The following is a 22419-nucleotide window of genomic DNA, read 5'->3' as shown; positions in this document are numbered from 1 at the left end:
TAGGGATTAGAGAGAAGTGACGTTTCAAAGAACAAGCACAACACTGTGACTGAGGACGTATTTTAAGTGGAATCGAGCCGTGGCTTTTTGGCCTCGGTCTTAAGTGCTGGACAGGGACCCCACAGGGCAGACGCTCAGATTAGCCCAGTGCCAGCCTCATCCCAGGTGCCCAGGGCATGTTTGTGAGACAGACCCTGAAGATGATCAGAGGAGGCTGTTCACCCAGAGAGCCTGGTGAAGGGTGGGTCCTCTGTCGAGAGCGGCGAACCTGCTCTCCTCGGCCCTGGTGCAGCCAGGCTCACAGCCCTGTCGTGGCCAACTCAGCCAGCCTGGGGAATAGGCAGGCTCAGGTGGTTTTCTGGGAAGTTACCCTAACTGGCAGGTGGGTGACTGAGTTCTCTATTCCTGGTTGCCCAACTGTCTTCTTGGGAAACTACAAACCAGTTCCGCCCACCTGCTCTTGGAGGGTTTCCCCAGCCCCTGAGCTCCGGGTGGACCCTGGTCCCTTGCCCAGGGAACTGCAAGCCACAGGCTCTGACCTGCTTCTCCCTCGGCTTCCGGCTGGGCAGGAGAGTGCTGATGGGCAGTACCCCCGTCTGCCCAGCACGCTTATGTCTGCCCATAGTAATAAGCAGAGGGTTGGTTCATGGGGTGGTAGTATAACTTGCCCAGATATTTCATTTCTATTTTGACTGAATTTACCACGATCCCATTAAACCAAAATTATAATACTTATCCTCTTTAACAAAAAGAATAAAGGCTATAATTTTTATTTGTCCCTGCTTTCACTTCTAATCTCTTCCCACCCAAAACCACACCTTGGAACCTCAAGAATAGGTTTCAGGATCACTTATCGACTCACCCCTGGGTTTGGGTTAAACCCAGCGACTGAGGAACCAGAAACCCAGGTCACTTCCTCTTGAGTCCTTTTACTGCCCACTCCTGATGTGGAAAGACAAGCTCTGAATCTCTCTGTACCTGGAAGTCTTTATTCTTAGAGCAGAATGAAAACACCTGCCTGCTCCTGCAGACAGCAGGTGACAGGTGCTAGAGTGCTCCTGGCCAGTCAGAGGGAAGGTGTGGGACCTTTCCTGTTTCAAATGGTGGGAAGGCCACCGGCTCCTGACCCTCCGCAGCAGTGAGCACTGCCTAGACACGGCCTCCCCACTCCTCCTCCCCACCCCTTCCCAGGCGATGGTCTCTGTGAAGAACGCGGTGTCCGGGGAGAGAAAAGTCATCACAGATGGCAGTCATCTTTCCATACTGATGGTCCAAAGCCTGCCACTGCTTGGGGAGCTGATGTCCACCAAACAGACGCAACGCCAAAGTGACCCCAAGTAGAACTCAGAATAAAATCCCGTCTCTGGGAGCATACTCCATGGGCTTTCTCTGCTCCTGCTTCTGCTGGTATCTGGCCTTCTGGTAGAAAATGATGATGACCACGGTGACGATATCGAGAAGAATGACCAGCAGGATGAGCCAAAATGAGTACCCGTAGCTGTGGGTCATTCCTCCACTAGTGACTGTTGGGTAAAGCTGCTCCAGCAGTTCCCCGGAGAGACGGTTGGACTGTGTGTTCCCCACAAACAGCAGCATGGTCAGGAGAATGAAGGATGCTGGGAAGAGAACAAAGCTCCTAATGACACGATGACACGCTCCTGTTTTGTCATTTGGGGGGAGGGGGTACGGGGGATTGAGCTCAGGGGCACTCGACCACTGAGCCACATCCCCAGCCCTGTGTTGTATTTTATTTAGAGACACACACTCTAAGGGTGTTTATTGAGTTTACACTCTTTCAAGTATTTGGGGAGAATATTTTTTAAATATAAGACACAAACTAGGTTCTAGGCACAAAGTGCTGGGGGTGTGCCAGGCTGGGTCTGCCCAGGAGCAGATACTCCAGCTCTAGTCCTTCCGGCAGCAGTTGCCCCTGGTCTACCAGGTGACGTGCTTCCTCAGACCCAGTGCACCGGCAGATGGGTGACAGCATGCAGTGCGAGTAGGGCAGGAGTCTAGAGGGGTCTGGAGGGTGGACAGGACTGGGAAAGGTTAAGGGAAGAGCAGCGTGGCAGGTGACAGGAGCAGCAAAGACAGGTGGGCAGCGAGCCCCCACATCCTGGACTGTGATGGCAGAGGTCAGCAGGTCCTGAGCACTGGGGTGGAGACAGGACCCCTGGCACAGCCTCAGCCGGCTCAGGGGCTTGAATTTCATTCTGCACGACTCAGTGGTTTTGGCCTTTAACCAGGAAGGATGGACAAAAATACAGACCCATGGTTGCTTCCTGATGGCAGGAGGCCACTGCCAAAGGGCTTCTTTTTGAGTCTCAAGTTGATGTGGTAAAGCAGGAGTGGGTGCCCAGTGGAGATGCTGTGGCCACACAGAGAGATTCAGAGCTCGTCTTTCCACATCCACTCAAGACTCAAAAAGCAGCCCTTTAGCAGTGGCCTCACGCGTCTGAGGACATAATGAAACCCGTCCAGTGGTGGGCTGAAGGTGGGCAAACGACATGCATGTGACTCATTTCTCAACCACGCTGCTGCTGAGAAGGTTTGCAGGGAGGGTGCAGACTCTCAGGCCCGTGGCAAGGCAGGGGAGCCTGGCCCAGGCAGGGTCTGACTGAGATGTGGCCACCAGGGGGATCCCCAGGATCCTCTATCTGCTGACCCAGGCAACATGCAGAGTGCAGTGGACACCTGGCGTCAGACCCGTCCCCACACGCAGGGAGGTGTCCCAAATGGTCTCCAAAAGGCCCTGATTAGAGAGGTTTGTGCGCGGGGAGCATTTTAACAGTCCCTGATGACAGGCTTCATCTTCAAACAATGGCTTTATTTCTTAATTATTTGTGTGAACAAAAGCCCAGTCCTCTGATGCTCCCCGGCCTCACCTGCCTTAATTGCCCCTCATTTTCCCCTTGTGAAGTTCCTCAGAGGGCTGAATCATGCAGGGGAGGATGCTCCGTGCCTGTCTAGACCTTTGATCTGCAGAGGAGGAGCAGCCAACCGACTCAGGGCTGACCCGAGTCCCTCTGGAGGTGAGATGCCGGGAGCCCTGGGCTCCACCGCAGCCTCCGGCTGCCTGGCATCTCCAGCTATCTGGGACAGAAGAATTTACTGGAGCTAGAGGAAGCCCCAGGGTTGATGCCGAGCTCCTGAAGGCTCAGGGACTCAGGCTTCTGTCCTGGCCTGTCACCCTAGGTCATATGACCTGTTTAGTTGCTTCCTGGGCTCCCTGGTTGAGGCATAAATGTATTTGAAGCAACCAGTCTGTGAGTGTCTCTGGCTCCAACCTTCTCTGAGTGTGCGGCTCTTCCCTGTGTGGCCAGTGCCCGGCCACACCAGGCTAGTGTGCTGCAGAGAGGGTCTTGTGTCTCAGGGCATCAGGCCATGGAGATGGCGCTCCTGCTTCTCTCCATCAGAAACAAGAAAGAAACCCACTTCCTCCTCTGCCCTGCTGGACCCTGCCACCATAGGCCAGCCCAGGAGAATGTGCACAAACCCAGCCTCCAGGGGTTTGCAGTGTTCCCCTCTGGCCCCAGGGCACAGAGGTGACTGACTTGGGCCCACAGCGACCCAAGGCCAAGGTGCCTGATGAAGTCTCTGTACACAGGCCCTCCTGCAGACTCGGCCTCCTGCAAACTGAGATTTATTGCTAAATTCTGCAATCCTGCAAGCGGGGAAAAAATGTCAGTAGTCCCCAGAGGGCAAACTGAGGGCAAAGTCTGGCCGAGGAGGCGTTGGGACCCCACGTCTGCACAGGGCATTTAGAAGAGCCATAGCTGGCCAGGTCTCCTCCAGCTCCTGTCAGATGCATTTCAGCTCCTTACACATCAATCTCAGACCGTCTTCCCACCCGCCTCGCAGCCTGTGTGTGTGTGTGTGTGTGTGTGTGTGTGTGTGTGTGTGTGAAGTCCCTAGAGATAGAAGAAGTGAGCGGGACTGAGGGGAAGCTCTCCACTCCTATTTCCATGTTTCCTCTACAAACACACATGGGGCCTCTGACATGTGCAAAGTCAGCTTGTGCCCAGCTGAGGAGGCAAGGGCACCAGGGGCTGCAGCCTTGGGGAAGCAGGCTGCCAGGCCTACAGTGCGACGCCCAAGTGTGGCCACAGCATCTCCACTGGGCACCCACTCCTGCTTCTCCTCCAGGAACCCACTGGTCCTCCCCCATGTGCCCCTGGGGCTGGAGAAGGGCCCATCCCGGCCCCAGCTCCAGAGTCGGGTGTCCTTGGCCAGTTGATGAACACTTACGTGAATTCAACCCTGCTGGCTACAGAGGCTGGCCTCTCTGGGCCCAGGATACCCTCTTGACCATTGGGAACCCGTAGGTCTTTCTCGTGAGGTGCTGCTGCCAGAGCCACCTGACCCTTGCGAGAGCAGAGCTGGCTGTGCCAGGACTGAGCAAATGCTGGGAATCAGAGGGGGTAAAGGGGACGGACAGCACTCTGAGGACTCAGGCTGAGACCCGAACCCAGCCTTGCCAAAGCCTCTGTTTCCCTAAGATTCTCAGCTGCTTGAGGAGGAATAAAAGTGCGTTCCCTTTCCCCAGTGAGGAGGTCCAGGGGTTTGCCTAGCTCGGCTGGCTGAGGCGAGCTATAGTCACAGCAGCAGCTGGGGCCGGGCCCTGGCTTCAGGTGCGTATGTCTAGGTTTGCACCAAGTCCTTTCCCTTTTGGTGCTCAGCCCCCTCTGAGAGGCCACAGTGATGACCATTCTGCAGGCTGCTGTCCCTGGCCCCAAGTGTGCGCCCCGAAGCTGGGGGCTTGTTTTGACCCCTAGGTAACCACAGCACGGAAGGAAAGAGCCAGTTGTGTTTGGATGTTGCCAGGCCAGCCTGACCAGAGAGCTCGGAGCTGAGGCTAGCCTGTCATGTGACCACGTGCCCTAGTCTTCCTGGACAGGTAGCCCCTATCATCCTGGCTTACTGCTTAGAAGTCCCCAGAAGCTTTATCCCTCTTCCTGCCACCTGCACTGTGCTGGGGCTGACTGGTGGTCTGGACCCCTGGTCCAGGGACCTCCAGTGGGAACTTCAGTGTCCTCAGTAGGTGTGCCAACCATGCCAACCTGCACAGGAAGAGCTTTTCTCTCCTCTCATTTCTGGTGTAGCCAAGGCACGGAGACATGAGCGCCTTCCAGCCACCTATGCCAGGCAGTGGTAAGATGGCCTTCCACAGAAGGACAGGAGGAAGCTGCCCAGGGTTCTCCTCTGAGGCTTCCAGACACCTCAATATCCAGAGCATCTTTCTTATGCTTGGGTCTCTGGCCCATGTCAAGATGCACCCCGAAGCCCCCTTTGGTCCCCCTGGGGGATGACCTTTGCTCCCTAGCCCAGTTCTGCTGGAGGAAAGAGGAAGGTAGCAGAGGAACCTGCTGTCTGGCAGGGGCAAGAGTCCAAAATACCATGAGGCAGAGCCAGGACCCACTTCCTATCTGGGCTCCCTCTGCCATCCCACACCCGACCATGAAGCAGACCAAACCTCCTGGCAACACCACAGCAGCCCAGGACTCAGGTAGCCTGCAAGGGGGGCATGGCCCAGAGGCTCCTAAATGACACCATGTTGGCTCAGTGGTACAACGACACAAATGTGTCATCTCAGGAGCCCAAGTTGACTGGTTAAGTGGAGGCCAGAGGGGAGTAAATAAGTGTGTGTGTAAGTGTGTGTGCGCGCACACGTGTGTGCGTGTGTACATATACATACATGTGTGCACATGTGCTTGTGTATATGCAATGGTATTTATGGCATGCATATACTTCTGCACATCGCATGGAGCCTGGTTTGGAGTTGACACACAGCAGGAGCGCAGTGAGTGCTCTCTTGACTTAAGTGTGCTGTATGTGACTCAAGGTGAGATTCTCAAGAGCAAAGGTGGCTCACGTTGCCGTTGTCACACCCTCTCTTCACCTCCTCTCTTGCTATTTGACAGAGCATTGGAAACAGAATTCTACATCCAGAGGTGCTGTAAGGACCCCACCACAGACCCACTAACTCCTGTCACCACCGTGTGACCTGTGTGTCCATGTGTGTGAGAGAGAGAGGCTGAGATGGAGACTAGAAGGGTGCGGTTTCCCGTGGAGCGCAGAGACTTCTGAGGATACTCACCGCCAAGTCCATTCCAGGTGTACACCCCTGTCGGGCCCAGGAACGTCTGGTAGGGGTTGCTGATGCTGTTGTAGAAGGTAAAGCCCGAACTCAGCAGCGCAGTGGACAAGCTGAGGACCAGGAACAGGATGGCCACCAAATGCAGAGTTTTTTGGGAAGAATTGTTCAATATCCCTAAAACTAAAACAATGTTTGGTGAGTGCAGAGCATAGAGGGCAGAAGCCGGCCAGCCGGGCGCTCCTCCACCTCCCCCCACCGCAGGTATTTGGGCTGGTGACCGTCAGATGTCAGAGTAGCTATGCACTTTCAGTCCTGTATAAACAAGACCACATTCCTCCCTGAATGCCAGTTGTTTTCTCCGTGCTTGACTGCAGATAACTGGACATTTCTCCCGATTCTTAAGTTCCTTGGCAGTGTCCTGAATACCTGCGACCTTCCGTCACTGATGCTGGCCTCACATTCCTGCAGCGGGATTTGTGGCACTTTCATCACGAGCACACCTTGGGTTCTAAGCACTGCCCCTGCTTTCTTTTGAAGATACTTAAGGGTTGGTCACACCTGTGTGCAGCCAGGTCCCCATACACCTTGTGGCTTTGCAGGAAATCCAGTGAGAGGGAAGGCTGGGAGGAAGGAGGAATGGAGGGCACCGGGGGGAGGGAGCCCAGGCTAGCAGTGGAGGCAGGAAGGACGCCTGCAGGCACAAACCAGCGTGCTTGTTGGCCCTGGGCCCAGACTCCAGTACCCTGGAGCCGGAGAGGCCTGAAGGCCACGGGGCTCCAACGCTGGAGGAGGCTGGGAGTCAGGCCCCTGGGTGAGCCTTCGTATCTCTCCAAGACCCCTCCTAGCTGCATCTATCCTGGGTGCACAGGGACCCCAGGTGTGGACTTGTACAGGAAAAGACCCCTGGGCCATGCACCACAGGGTCTTCACAGCTTCTGACCACCAGCAGCCATCCTCCCTGGCCTCGGTCTCCTCCAGCTGCCTCTTTGCTATGACCCAAGCGACCGACTGGGCAGCCCACACCACACGCCCAGTCACTCATCCCCTCCTTCCCTGAGCAGATGACCCCTCTTTAAATTCAGTGTTACAGGAAGTCATAAGGAAAAAATGACTTGGGACAGATTTCAGAGCTGAGAGCAACACACTAAGAAAACCACAGGGAATTGCCAGATACCAGAGCTGGGGGCAGGGTGGGTGGCAAGTAAATCCTCCTTCCCTTCGGGCTTCCCAGGGCCCCGTGGAGAGAGCCTGGAGACTCTCACACCTGTAGCTCAGCACAGCTTTAGAGAAGAGAGAGAAGCCAGGCTAGGTAAGGTTCCTGTTTCCAGGGCTGCGTATGCCTAGGGCTCCAGGGAGGGGCTGCTGGAACCTGTTCCAGCCTCCAGAGGGGACATCCTCTCTCTACAATGTCCTCCCCTGCACTGCCTCAATTACTGAAAATTCTTCATTGTGTTGAGCCCAAATCTGCTTCCCCACAGCTTTGCCCAGGAGCCCAGATTGTCCACATGAAAACAAGGGTGCACTGCCCCCTCCTGCCTGGCTGCCCCCCCCCAAGTGTTTGAGGAGGGGTGAGCACTGACGTCATCGACAGCCACCTCCTGGAGGGGCTTTGTCAGTGTCCCTCTGCACACACTTCACACCCACTGTTGTTCAGGGCGTGCTGACGACAACAGATCGGGCATTCTTCTTGGGCAGGAGCATGTCCTCACCCTAGTTTGGGACATCTTAAACTAGTTTGGACAGTCCGTTTGATCACCTTTTATATATATAATTTTTGCTTTTTAATCAGCAGTGCCCTGTGAGGGAGGCAAGTTTCCTCCCACTGGGAAGACAGTGGGCATAAGAGAGCTGTGGCCAGCAAGTCCGCAGCTGGGTATCTGAGACAGGCCCTCGGAGGTGGGTGGCAGAGCAATATTACTGTAAAGACCCTCCTGGGAAGAGAGAAGGAAGCCCCAGGGGCGGGTGTCCTGGTCCTCTGTGGCTGAGCCCCGAGCAAGGAGCTGCTGTAGACAGAGAGCGGCGGTGAGCAGTAACAGGAGACACCGGCAGAAAGGAGAGGGAGAAATGGATGTGAGAAAGGGCAGGAAAGAGAGTCAGAGGGGAAAGGGAGGCAGGGATCCTGGGTGTTGCCCACGGCCACATGTCCCTTGTGAACCCAGGGAGAAGGGAGCAGAGCTGACGTGGACGATGACCTCACCATCCTGGGCTACAGAGCACTTCACTCCCCAGCTGGGCCTGGGAGCTAAGTTCAGCTCACAGGGACACTCCCACCACCCTGTCCTCCGCCATGAGGGCGCTGCTCTGTGCTTTCCCATGGTGATCCCTGTCACGGATGGTAAGATCCTCAGCACCACATTCTCTGCCCTGCACTTAAGCAAGGGCTCTAAGAATGGGTCAGACTTAGAGTGCAGTCAGGCCATGACCCCCTGTGGTGGAGCCAGGTGGGCAGGTCTGAGGGGCCAGGCTCAGGGCTAGGGGCCACCTGGGCAGGGCTACACCTGTCCCTGACCTTAGCTGAGTCTCTTGCCTCTTTCTCCCACTTTTCATGGGATGTCGTGTTTGTTCTAGCTTAGCATGCACCTGTCACCTGTTGTGAAACGAGAGGAAAGTGACCTCAGAGGAGGAGCAGGAAGAGCAAGGCAGTCACACCTAGCCAGAGGTACAGGTCAGGCCCTTCGTGTGTTAGTGCCTCATCTCTGTTAAGGTGGGGTCACTTCCCATTCCATGCAAAGCAGCTTTCTCGAGGGGAAACTTGGGGATCCCACCAGAAGTTGGAAGAGACATAGGAGCCCTCTCTTTGGCAAAGTTTGAGAGCCAAAGAAATAATTTGAACACTCAATATAAAACAGAAGCTTCAGTGTGAAAAACATATCTTATGTCCCAGACACTCGAGGTGCCCTGAAGTATTTTTCTGCTTTGCACACTTAATAAAAAGCAGTAAATGTTCATTCATAAATGGTTAACATTCCATTTTTTCAGCGTAAATCAGGAAGTGACAGTAGGGGCAGCTCTTTTCTTTGAGTTTTGGTAGGAATTGGTAGATGTGATCTTCAAAAGAGTCAACTTGGAGCTGTTGGCTCCTACTTTCCCATGTATTAAGGGGACAGTTCATCTTAATGTTAACTGCTGCATGGTGAAATTGTTCCTCAGCATCCTGAATTCCCTGCCACCCAGGTATGACAGCTGTGTCTCCCTTCCAGTTCCTGCCTCAGAACTCAAACAATGAAAGCAGAAAATGCAGCAAAAGTTAGCAAGAGTGGAATGGCAACCAACCTCCCGCATCTGACAGCTGCTCTCTGCTATGGAATTAGCAAACACATGCCGTTCTTTTCCTTTCTTTGAGGGGCAAGCATTGAATCAGGAAAGCCACCTCACAATTGGAACTAATTGCCCTGATTCTGGCAACCCCCGGAAAGAGGCCAGGAACCCATAGGCCCCACAGCTGGGAGGCAGGACTGGGCTGCTGGCTGGTGGAGCAAGGGACAAAGCCAGTGCCACTGGACATCCGGCTCCCTAAGCAGGGAGGGTTAACCCCTTCAGGCCCACTTCACCTGCCTTTCTGGTTTTCTGTAAGTCCTTGGGCACTGGGGGGAGTGCCAGTGGCCGGGTAGGTGGGTGGGCACACCAGATCTCCCCTCCCTCTCAAACACTGGCCACTAGGGGCCTGATCAGGGCATCTTCTGAATCTGTGGACAAGAGGGCAACCCTGGAAGGGGTCGAGATGCCAACAGATCTCAGAGCATGACTCAGCCCCTCGTGGTGGGTGGCCTCTGGTGCCCGCCTCTAGGAAAGTTGCCAGGGCTGTCTTGAGAGAAGGACAGCTGAGCCCTGCAGGACATCGGTGTCCTAGCCTCTCCCCACTTCAGCATGGTTACATTTCTGAGGGCAAATGAGGAGTAGCTCTTCTCCAGGGAAGTGACCCTGTGTGAGGGCACAGGTGTGTGGGGTGGCAGGCAGATGTCTGCATGTGTTCTGTAGACATCGACTTCATTTCTTCTTCTCTTTGCAATCAACCAGCTTTTGCAGCATATTTGTTTTCCTAATTATTTTTTATATCTTTATTTATTTTTATGTGGTGCTGAGGATCAGACCCAGTGCCTCTCACATTCAAGGGGGGCACTCTACCACTGAGCTACAGCCCCAACCCATTCCTAGTTATTTTTATCTTTGTTGACCTCCTGGGAACAATGGGGTTGGTGGAGACTGACAGGCAGAGAGGCCAGGTGGGGGTGACGTTCCTACAGTGTACTTTGGTCATTGACTCAAGGGCAGCATGAGGGCCAGTGGGTCCTGATGCCTTCTTCCAGCCTATGTGGGTTCATTTCCAAGGTTGCATCTAGAGCTATTCCCAATAAACTAGTTTAACTTTAAGCACTGGAGATTGAAGCAATGCCCAGCATGGCAACGTAAGCATCCCTCCTAGCATCTGGCCATGGCGAGGCTGCGGTCATCACCAGACTTAGAATTGCTTGGTCATGGGCATCTGGGAAGGATTCTTAAGACCAGAAGACCAGGGACTGACTGACTCCCTGAGATCCCCGTCAAGCAGGGTTTCTTTGTGAGCGTCCAGGTGATTCCACCTCTAGCCTCAGCGGCTCAGTGTCCTTGCAATGCAAATGCTCAAAGTGCCACAGACCTACTGCTCAAACCATTCTTGGGACCAAGAATAAATCTTTTTCTGTGAAAATGATTCTGTAAAAATATATGTCCTGGACGGCGTGTAGGCTGGGTGACATCTGAAATGACCCCATGTTCTACATGTGTGACTCACTTTGTCATTGTTGCCAGGGTGAGGAAATATTATACATCACACCCATTGACCCCTAAGGACATTGTCAAAAACCAAAGTCAAAGAAATGACTTCTTTTAAGTTTTTTTTATGTTTGCATAACACACAAGATCCAAACCAAGGAGAAGGCACATGACCATGAGTGTGAGCCTGTGTCCTCCTGTCCTCCAGGTTTTCGGGGTTCTGTCCCCAAGGAGTCTGCAGAGCCATGTCCCCCACCCAACTCCTTGCTTTTGTGGAGACCTGCACTCACCACAGCCCTGCAGTTAGAACAGGTGTTGAACTTAACTGGTTGAGTTAAATTCTTCTGCCCTGGGTGGTGAGCCCTCCAAGCCAGGAGCTGTGTGCAAATCCTGTCAGAATCCCAGGCCTCACTGTATGGCAACTGCTCGAGGAAGGTCTTTTGACTGAAATGAGGTATCCAAAAGTTCTGGAGTCGCAAGATGATCTGTTCATGTCTGCACTTAAAGGACCTGTCACTTCTCATCTGGATGTTGGGCAAACCAGGGCACATCCAGTCAACCTGACCTCCCGGACAGTCCAGCTTACACCATGGAGGACTTCCTTCCTGGTCTGACTGGTTATTTTCCCCATCAGTTGCCTATTGTGGGCTGAATTATTATGGCACTCTGCAGTCAGACATCTTTAATATCAAAATCTGCAGCTCAAATTGGCACACTTTGACAGATCCTATGCAGAAATGCGGCACAGCTTGGTGATAATCACTATTCCTAAAGGGTTTTCAGTGTGAGCTGGAATTAGCTAAGAAGCTAACATTAACCTGACAAAGTTAACCTCTCCAGTGGAACGTCTGTGCCCCCAGAGCAGGACATCGGTGTTGATACAGATTTTATTTTGCTGCTGCTGATTGGCTTCTGATTTGAAATAAGCGCCAGGCAGCCAAGACAAGCAGTGGAGGGGCCGTGGCGTCTCACATAGAGACTGTGGTGCTGCTCTCTGGGAAGCACCAGGCACCGTTAGCAGTGGAACACCAAGGAAGGTCTTCTGGAGACTTCTTCCCAGCTGAGAGAGTTGTCAAAGTTTCCGTAATGAAGGCAGTCATCTGTGACGAAGACCCCCTGGCTGTGAGGGTCCTCAGATGTCAGCAGGGCAAGTGTGCAGCACCCTCACCCACTGGGTGGCAGTTCATCTAGAGCATGGCAGGGGGACAGTGACACTGGGAGGCTCCTGGAGACCCCTGGACAGAGTGGAAGAGAGCCAGGCAAAGGAGAAGCAGATATTCCCCTTCCTGCTCCCCACTGGGGGGCTGACCCTTAGGGACTCTCCCAACTCTGCCCCCAGCATGGCTCCCAGGGCTCTGCCCCAGGCCCATCCTGCCTTGGTCTCCTCTGGGCCTCCCTGGTGGCCAAGAGTCAGGGCTTCCACTGGGATCATTGATCTCAAGTTGGAACCAACTAGTTCCAAACAGGCATCATATAAAAACCAAACATTTGTAGATTTTGTCTCTTATTTAATTTTTTATGTGTCCAGAGATTCAGAAACTACTTCCCTTTTCATTTTGAAAATGGTACTCACATAACTGAAAATATGACTGGATTACTGACATCTGAACTTCCCTCTGGGAAGCTGCTGAATGCCAGGGGAGAGGGGACTTTTACAACACCTGGAAGACAGGCCTGTGACTGGGACACACAACCACATTGCTTTGGACTTAATCACTTCATTAACAAAGTCATAAGCAGGGCTGGGGATATAGCTCAGTTGGTAGAGGGCTTGCCTCACATGTTCAAGGCCCCGGGTTCAGTCCTCAGCAACACACACACACACACACACACACACACACACACATACAGAGTCATAAGCGAACTAGAGCCAGAACCTAAACACTATCTTTGTGTAAGGTTGAAAATGACAAATATCTAAAAGCTAAAAGTTAATGTTGCAAATTAACTTTTAACTGCTAATGCCTCTTTAATATCTGTATGTATCACTCTTAAAAATGAAGTCCTCTTCTGTGTTATACAATTTACAAATGTAGTCCTAAAATTTTAAAAACATAAAGGCAGTTATCAAATTTCAAAAGTAGCCAAATCAACTTTTTATTCTCAACAAATGTAATTTTAAACCTACTGAGAGGAAGGCATTATTATATGAGAAATTAGGAAAAAATAGGGGTTCCTATAAAATACACAATTAATAGAATCAGTAGAAATTAAATGTTATTTCCAACAAAAGATATTTTGAAGACAAGAATGTAAATTCCAATTGATTGAAGAAACAAAGCTGAGAAGTAGGAACAGAGGTGGAATGTTTTCCATTTTATTTTTTCCCTATCATGGTATTTAGGAAGTGCTGGACAGAGGTTGTTGCCCAACTTAAAACCCATCATCAATTCAGTTAAAATGCGGTTCCTACTGGCGATCGAACACCAGAGCGTCCCTATATATATTTACTGAAGTATTATCATTGCTTAATTGTTGACTTAACAATAAACTTGGCACCATCCACACACAGCCACTGCTAGAATGATAGACTGTTGCAATGAAAGACACAGCCAGAACCCAGGAAGCAGAAACAACAACACAGTGAATTCTCAAAATTAAGAAGTAGGCTGGATCTTCAGCCTCACTCAGCACGTACAAGGCAGTTATTTTCAAGTGGTTACTTGGCCCAAACACAGAATGACATGAATCTTAATTCACACTCACTATACCATTCACATTAGCTCATCGTTACCTTCAAAGTCTTTGTCTGGTTCTGCAAGTCCTTGATCAATTTCTTGAGTGCTCCTACCACGAAAAAGACCATAGGTGATGGTGACGCTGCCGTTGGAGATGGAGTCTGTGATGCCAACTGTACTGGTGACCCATGCTTGGGTCCCCAGCATCGAGCAGATGACAATGACAGACCCCAGGCTCGTGAGAAAGCCAGACAAGAACATCAAGGTTTTCTGTGCAGTCGGCATTTTTTCAGGAAAATAATTTCCCTAGGGTAAAAGAATAAAGATCTGCTTATAAGATTTATGGACCTTATCATTTGGAGTCCAGTGTTAGAAATGGAGTCCAATGATTTGCTGTGGAATAGAAAACCTCGCTCTCCCAAAGGAGGTTGTGCTGCTGGACGTTGAACCCTGGGCCTGGTCATAAAGCTCAGCAGAGCCCGGACTTTGGTCTGAAGTAAGAGGTTACCATGGCTGCAGCCAACCAGCATGAACAGGGGTAGCACAGTCTCCAAGGACTTCCTCAGTCATTCGATTAATTTATAGTCCTTCGTCATGCCGTGGAAGTCAGCTCAGTCTGCCATGTCAGGACAGAATTGCAATTCCTAAGTAATGAGACAACACTTCACCCCTAAAGTGCTGGGGACTCCAGCAGCCACCAGCATAAAGCCCCACTCCTTCGAGAAGTGCTCACGGGGGAGTGATCTCTCCCTACCACTGCTCCCAAGAGGGACCCTAAGGAGGTTAGGTAGGACTTTGTCAAAGGTCCTGAGGGGTCACACCTCCTTACCTTTACACCTTCTCAGGGAGGTGTGTCTTTCCGATTTCCTCTTCCAAACTCGATGGTGTCTGCATGCTATTTAAGTGATAACTGGAGAGGCTTTGCTTTAGTGTTCTGGTGCAGGCGGCTCAGAACACTCTCGCTCAGGGCTTTTCCCTCGTGTCCTCTCTGCTGAGTGGTTAATAGTCTCTAAAAGGTCACTTCTGGCCCTCAGAGGAACTCCCACACCATTTCTCGAGGTGGTAAAAAGAAGTTCACAGCATATTTCTCATTTATCTTCCCATGGCTTTCTGTCGTTGTACAGCAATATCATCTGTGCACCTCGGCATCCTGCACTTTTCTTGGACAGCCCCATGTGGAGGGAGGTCACTGTCTTTCCTGTGAGGGTGGACACTGCTGTAGGAGGTGGGCACGTGTACACTGCACACCACTGAACCCCAGGCTCTCCCAAAGAGCAGCACCAGGAGACACAGCACACATGGGTTGAATGCACTATTGGAGCTAGGTACACATATACTCCACTATTGTGGACATTTATGTTGTTTCGATTTGACTGAAAAAGAATAGTGCAGGAAGATTCTAGGCATAAATTTTTGTCCACGTCTCTAATTATCTCCTAGCTAGTTTTCTGGAAGTGAGTTAAAATACATGAATTTGGACTGAAGCTGTTGCTTGCTGCTTGTTAGAGAAAGCACCGATTTGCCCACCCCTCCCCGACACAGCGAGGGTGCCCACTTCACTGCTACATCCTCACAGCGTTGCATAGTTTGGAGAAAACTGTTTTTTTCTTTTTCCATTGAATTTTACTTGTTTTGACTACAGTTTTAAGAAGTAAAGTGGAATTTCAAGTTTCTTCCTTCTAGCCCTCCTACCAGCATAAAAATAATTTGGTATCACAATACAAAAACTATCTATGCTCATTACGAGAAGGATTTCCAACAGGACTGACTGACAAGAATTTTTAAAAAGAACAAGTGATTTACCCCAGGAGAGTTGTCCTACCCGCAGCTGGGCATGGCTTTCACATCCACGTCTTTACGTCCACACACACATTTATACTGAAGTTGAGTCCTACTGCATGTTCTAGTTCATAATCTGCCTTAAAGAACCTCAGCCAGCTGCCAGCAGCTCCTCTGTGTCCACAGCCAGGTGCCATCTCACGGCTCCCACACAGTCCTTCTGGGACTGCTGGTAGGTCTCCACTCCTCACTGCTCTGCCCATGATGGCACCACACCCCTTACTTCTTCAAGCTAGTGACAATGTACAAGTGTTTCCCTGGATAGTTCTCAGGAGAATCTCCAGGTCCACGCTGCACGCACAGAAGAAAGTCAGATCTAGTTTCAAGCCTGGCCAACGGCACTTTGCGCTGGAGTCCTCATGTTCCAGGCTCCCTGCCACCAAGCACCACCCAAGCCTTTACTCTTTCAGAAGCCAAGCGACAAGGACTAGCTTGATGTGTAAGGTTCTCTAAATCACGGGCAGCTAACATATCTTAATGTGTTTATTTCCAAGTGTATTTATTTATTGCCACACTTTTTCTGTTTATAGTGTTGGTTTATTTACTATGCAGAGGTGTTTCTTTCTATTTATAAAATTTTGTGGTAAACCTTTGTCAGTTTTGTGTATCGCACATGTATATATCTTCATATGTACATACATATTTATATATACTCCTTTCTTTGTATTTCAATCGTGCCATGTATTTGAGAATTCATAGACCTTTACACTGACTCAAGTCTAATATGTCTATGTCATCAAATATTTCAGCCTTACACTTTTCACTTACTAAAAAGCCGAAATCATTAAGGTTATTTACATATTAAAAATTAATGCAGGGCTGGGGATGTGGCTCAAGCGGTAGCGCGCTTGCCTGGCATGCATGCCGCCCGGGTTCGATCCTCAGCACCACATACAAACAAAGATGTTGTGTCCGCCGAGAACTAAAAAATAAATATTAAAATTCTCTCTGTCTCTCCCTCTCTCACTCTCTCTTTAAAAAAAAAATATATTAAAAAAATTAATGCAAATTTGGCTAAGAACACAATGGTATATTTGATCAGGGCCAGAACCCAGGGCAAGGGTGGAACTGAGAACTCAGGAAGGTACTGAGCTGGCTGTCTCTGCTGTGCTCTCGGTTCCTATCTGCACGTCTGTTTCATCTTCTGGATTGCTGGTTTTTAATATTACATTTTGGTTTTACTGCTATTCTATTACTGTCCTTCATTTTGTTCCTCCTTTTCTAATTTTCTGGAATAAATATTTAATTTCCTTAATTTTTTGCATTAATAATCAAAGTATTTAAAGACCAGAAATTTTCCTCCCAAGATGGCTATTTCCAGGTCCTGTCGGTTTTTATATAAAATCTTCTAAAAATCGTCCTTTAACAGCTTTTGAAGAACACAATTTTAAGACTTTGGAGGAGTCTAATTTACCAATCTTTTCATTGTGTGGGTTATGCTTTAAACGTCATATTTAAGAAATCTTTACCTAACCCAAGATGGCAAAGATGTTTTTCTGTGGTTTTTTTTTCTAGAAGTTTTATAGTTTTGCTCTTATATTTAAAGCGAGGCCTGCTTCAAGTTGATTTCTGCACATATAACGAAGTGAAGCGGCACTCGTTTTGAGACTCATCACTCTGCAGACGCCCCAGCTGGATCGCTAGACGAGCTCCTCCTCCCTGCTCCCAGGAGCCTCCCGCTGCGGCTCTGCTCTCCCAGGACTCACCACCTGTGCTGGCCACTTTGGCCTCCTCCCAGCTGGTCTCTTCCTCTCCACTCCAGAGCCCACCACGCCTGTCTTGCTTCCCCCCTGCACAGCAGCCTGGAACCCCTCCTGGCAGCTCGCCTCCTTCACTTCCTTCCTCTCTCTCAGCCCTGCACCACCCGATGGCCAATGCCTGGACACCATTCTGTTTTCTTTCTTCCATCTTACTGAATTTTCAAGACTGGGAGGTGACTCGGGACCCGGTTCCTCCATCACAGCCAGACGAGGAAGTCAGCCTTTATTCTCTGGTGACATGTGGCTGCTGCACGTTGCTCTGGCTGCTTTACGGCCTTTTCACATGGACTGTCATGGATGAGTGTGAGCGTCTGAGGCCAGCCTTCCCTTTGCTCTCTGGTGGCCTGGTTATAAGAGCAGCCGAGCAATGCAGGCATTTGAATGCCACTGCCCAGATTGCTGTGGTGGTTAGCTTAAGGATCCCCTTGACAGGATTAAGAGGTACTCAGGAACCTGCCAAACATTACTGGGGTGTGTCTGAGGGTGTTTCCAGAAGCCAGCCAGCAGGCGAGCCTGAGAGGCCCAGGGGGCAAGGATCTGCCCTCAGCGTGGGTAGGCATGGCGTGGGTAGGCACTTCCAATCTGCCCCAGGGCTGGAATTCTGCTTCTGCTTACAGGCTTGTGTGGGTGAAATGGCAGCAAACAAGGCGACTCCTCATAGCATTTTGTGTTAGAAAGCAACTGGGAGAGCCTCAGTGGTCTGCCATGGAAGCAGACATAGATTCAGGGCATCCACACACAGACTGCAGAGCTCCAGTGTCCCTGTGTAAGTTTAAGTAGAGGGAAATATCAGTATACCACAACGTGGGCAGCAGGAAATGCAAATGTATTTATATTTGTGAATTCCTAGGATCCTTCCAGGAGGGGTGGGGAGGAACTGGAGGAACATTGTCTCAGGAGAGCAGAACTGGTTGTCTGGGAAATAAGGAAGCAAGTGAGACTTAAGTTTTCACTGCTTCACTTTTTAAAACTTCTGCTTTTTAAGCCATGTGTATGTGTTCCCAACTTAACAAGATTTGTGTGTGTGTGTGTGTGTGTGGATACACTTTAATCATATATATCTTGTATTATATATACATATATATAATGTTACCTGCCATTTAAATAACATAACCATATACATTTACTATATAAAATAATTGCAATTCTAAACAAGTGTAACATAAAATTTAAATTACTACTTTATAAATGAAAAATATAATATTAATTCAGTCATTCAAAAATAATTTACTCTGCACAATTTAAGGGGATTGTTAGGTGTCAAAGGTGCAAAAATGGCTGGACTCAGCCATTTCCCTGGGGAAGGAACACACACAGATAATCATAGAACAGTGAAATACATATTTAAAATCCAGTTGCAACCATGACAGAAGAGTGGATATACAACTGATCCTTCTGTCATTTATCTATCTATCTATCTCTGGAAGAAAACACATGGAGTGAAGTCACACTCAGCCTAGCTTTCTGCCTGGGGACACTCCCTAAACGCAGCACAGAGGAGCTCCACACAGGAGCACTTTGTTTCTGAGTGGACGGTCTGAGAGGGAGCCGTGTGGCTACTGCGGATTAGAATGTGCGAGGCAGGACACCACAGCAGAATGTAGCTGCACACAGGGGCTCAAGAAGTTGCCTAAGCCCCTGGAGTCTTCCTTCTAACACCAGGCTGTACATTAGCAGAACCAGACGCAGGCCGGCCGGAGAGCATCTGCTGAGGCCCCTGAGCTTCCTGGAGATTCCAGAGGCCGAAGTGCACTGGGAGCCATGGAAGTTCCAATCAGCCAGAGTGGAAAGGCCTGCTGAACACTTCCGGCATTCAGCCCAGACCTCAGAGAGACTGTGCCTTGAGACTGGGGCTATGTCGGGTCCTCAAGTGACAGTTTCTACGGACATCCTAACAGAAATTGAAACTGGTCTAGACTCAAGAATGTTACATTCAGCAAACCACAAGAAATTGCACACAATGAGAGAGAGAGAGAGAGAGAGAGAGAGAGAGAGAGAGAGAGAGAGAGAGATGCAAAGAAGCAAAAAAATAACCAGGGCTTCCCCCCTGCAAAACAAAACAAAAATTTAGTAGACACACACGCAAAGATGACACAGATGCTAAAATGAGCAATCAGAGGTGTTGCTATAAGCCCATTTGAGGATTTAAAGGAAAAGGTGATATAAGAATAAACATGGAAAACCTCTGCAGGGAAACAAAAATTAAATAAAAATCTACAACCTAAAAATAGAATATCTGAGATGAAAAATTCACTGGATGGACTGAACAGAAGAAGGTTAAGCTCTGCAGAAGGAAAGATCAGTGACTTCAAATACACAGCAACAGCAACTCTACAAACTAACAAGCACAGAGGTGAAAAGGCTACCATTTTCAAAAGCCTCAGTGACCTCTGAGGAGTGTTAGGAGCCCTGCCCCTGCAGCTAGAGCCCAGTGGTGGCAGAGGGGCAGGGGAACAGTGTTGAGGAGATCATGGCAGAAAAATCTTTAGATCTGAGGAAAACTGCAATTTAAATCAAGAAACCCAAGTAAACCCAAGTAGAATACACACAAAGAAAACTGCACCAAGACATATTTCAGTAAAAATTATAAGAAAGAAAGCAATAGGGAGAAAATTTTAAGAGCAATTAAAGGAAAAAGATGTATTACATGAACTACCAATATAACAACAAAGGATGGATCCCACAAAAGATGAAAGAAACAAGAAAAAACATACTACATGCTACACTTCTGTGACAATCTGGGTCAGGGGAAATAACCTGTGGTGACACACATCAGAACAATGGCTGTGTTGAGTGGGAATGGGAGGATTTTCTAGATACGAGGGAACTTTCCAGAGTAATGGAAGTGTCCATGTTTTGTAGGGTATCCACGTCACCAGTTTGTGGACTTGTCTTTGTTCATTGCTGTATTCCTTAATGAAAAGTAATCTGAGACAAAAAAAAAATTAAAATATTGTGGGGACCCACAGTAGGGCGCAACCATTCTTTCTTTGGAAAAGTAAAAAAATCTTATGGCAAAGGGCCTGTCCTCCCAATTTCAGTGGGCAACAGTTGTCAGTATGTGTGCATAACTTGGAAACAGAGGCAAGGAGGAAACAATATTGGAGTTATATAAAAATTGAAAGTTTTGGATCTGTTGGATTCATTCTGGTACATTCCAAGGATCAAAATAACCATCCTGACTGCCACCTCTGTGGGGACAGGTCCCAAAAGAAATCCTGCCTCAGAGTGTCCTTGCTCACCCTGTCCTGCAGCCAATCACCAACACCTGATTTTTTCCTCCTAAAATGGTGAATGTTTTGTTGCTTTCTGTACACTGTTTAAGAGCAAATCCTTCTCGGATTCACACATATTGCCTCTGACTCTCCTGCTCACCACTTCTAGACAGCACTTCTGGCCTCAACCCTGGAATTCCAGCTGAGCCCTTGAAGCTCAATGAATACTGTCAAGTCACTGCAGAGAAATCCAAGGACCCAGTCCTCAGTCCAGTGGAGGAAAAGGTGTACCTCCCGGTGATGTGACAGCCACAGCCACCTGGGGTGGTATCTAACAGGGAGGACAGCTGGGTGTGGGAAGGAGTCGGGGAGGGGGGGGGGACATGGGAACTGCATCAGGAAAGCCCCAGGTGGGCTCTGACAGGCAGAAGCCATGGGCTGGAGAGGGCTGTGTAGGTGACTAGGTGTTCTGGATGGCAAGAGGCCTTGGTGCCGAGGATGGGCCTGGGGGAATTGACTTTGAAGCAGCAAGGACCTTGAGGCAAAGAGAAATGAAGATGGCCAAGAAGAGTCCAAGGGCTTCCATTCCAGGACCCATAAGACCCTAAGTCTCTGTGCACATCTGCATGTCACGATGTCTGTTGACATTAGAGACATTAAGGAACATTGCTTCATTCCTAGAAGTTTCTTTGGGGTCCAACAGGGAGGCTATTACCAGAAGAGAAGAGCCATCTGCCTCCTCCTCCTGCTCCCAAGGCTGTTCACTCCAACGGCAGATGTCTCAGGAAGGCAGCACACTTCGCTCTCCCTGGATCACAGTCTCAGCCTCCCCAGCCCTGCAGTGTTAACAAGCATAACTGTGCTTATCAGGCTTTGAAATTATTGCCTTCTTGTACGTAAGCCTGGCTCTGCAGCAACTGTAGCAGCAGGAAAATTCAGAGCTGGATGATGTCACTGGGCCACTTGGCCCCACCCAACCTGGGCTGTTCCTGGAGAACAGGCTTGGGAGGGGTGGGGTGACAAGGTGGCCTACTGAGGCTCCCTCTGCTCTCCCAGCCCACATACACTCCCTGAGCTCTTCCAGGCTGTGGGGTGTGTGAAGAGCCAAGGTGGGTAGAGGATGGAGACAGGCACAGCCCCGGCTGCTGCAGCCTTCAGCCTCGGGGACAGGGAAGAAAGAATGAGCAGATAAACCTAAAAATAACCCCAGATTATGATAAGGACTGAGGTAGATAGAAGGGGTGTGGCCATCTTCAGAGAGCAACTGGTAAGAGGGTGCCGAGAAGGGAAGAGGCCCCAGGCAAGAAGAAGCGGGCTTGGGTAGGAAAGGAGCGTGGCTGGAGCAGGGGTAGTCCAGGCAGCGCCTCCCTGCAGTCAGCTTTTATTCTGAATGAGACTTTCAATCATGGGTCCGATGTTGTGGGAGCACTGCAGTTATAGGAGAGGCGAAGGCAGTGAGGAGAGAGAGGGGACAAGTAACTTGGAGATGGATCCAAGGCAACCATGGAGAGGAAGGTCGAGTAGGTGTCACTAAAGAGGAAGAGCAAGTTAGGTCTGAGATGGCAGGAGAGCCTGGAGCAGCTGAGCCGGGAGGAAGGTCCCTGAAGCTGGGCTTTTCTGAGTTACCTCCACTTGGCTGGTGTTACAGCGCTTGACAGGCCTCCAGGACAGGTGTGCACTGGGCAGGGAAGGCAGGCTGAGCTCAGGTTCTCCACTGGCTTCACAGCTGTTTGCACTTTATACAAGGGGAGTCACATTCTGGGCAGATCAAATGTGGAGGTGCTGACCAGCAGGTGCCCATATTTGGGTTTGCAGCTATGTCTGAATAGACCCCAATTGTCCCAAGAGTTACCTACTGGCTATTGACGCTGGGTGGGGTACAAAACACCTCTAAATGCCACTTTCTCACCATCCCCTCATGCGTTTTCTCATCCACAACCCTAAGGAGCGAGGTCCCTATCACAGATAACAGCATCCCTCCTGAAGGCCAGGCCTGGGCCCAACCTGGAGGGCAAGACACAGAGGTTCACAACAGAGATGGGCACATGGCTTTGGTATCCTTTCTGCCCCTCTGATGG

The 22419-nt window shown here is 50.1% G+C and overlaps 1 protein-coding gene across 1 annotated transcript; it reads right to left on the bottom strand.

The window, feature by feature from the left end:
- Positions 1 to 973: 973 nt before the first annotated feature.
- Clrn3 (clarin 3) lies at positions 974 to 13980 on the bottom strand. The gene is made up of 3 exons (XM_005320770.4): positions 13584 to 13980; positions 6098 to 6277; positions 974 to 1616 (listed from the first exon to the last, which is right to left on the bottom strand). The coding sequence occupies exons 1-3, from the start codon at positions 13810 to 13812 to the stop codon at positions 1345 to 1347; spliced, it is 681 nt and encodes a 226-aa protein (XP_005320827.2). The 5' UTR covers positions 13813 to 13980; the 3' UTR covers positions 974 to 1344.
- Between the last annotated feature and the right edge of the window lie 8439 nt (positions 13981 to 22419).

Source organism: Ictidomys tridecemlineatus, chromosome 1 (assembly GCF_052094955.1).
Source record: "Ictidomys tridecemlineatus isolate mIctTri1 chromosome 1, mIctTri1.hap1, whole genome shotgun sequence".
Lineage (NCBI taxonomy): Eukaryota > Metazoa > Chordata > Mammalia > Rodentia > Sciuridae > Ictidomys > Ictidomys tridecemlineatus.
The sequence above is the reverse complement of the archived record's forward strand: the minus strand, read 5'-3'. Positions and strand labels throughout refer to the sequence as shown.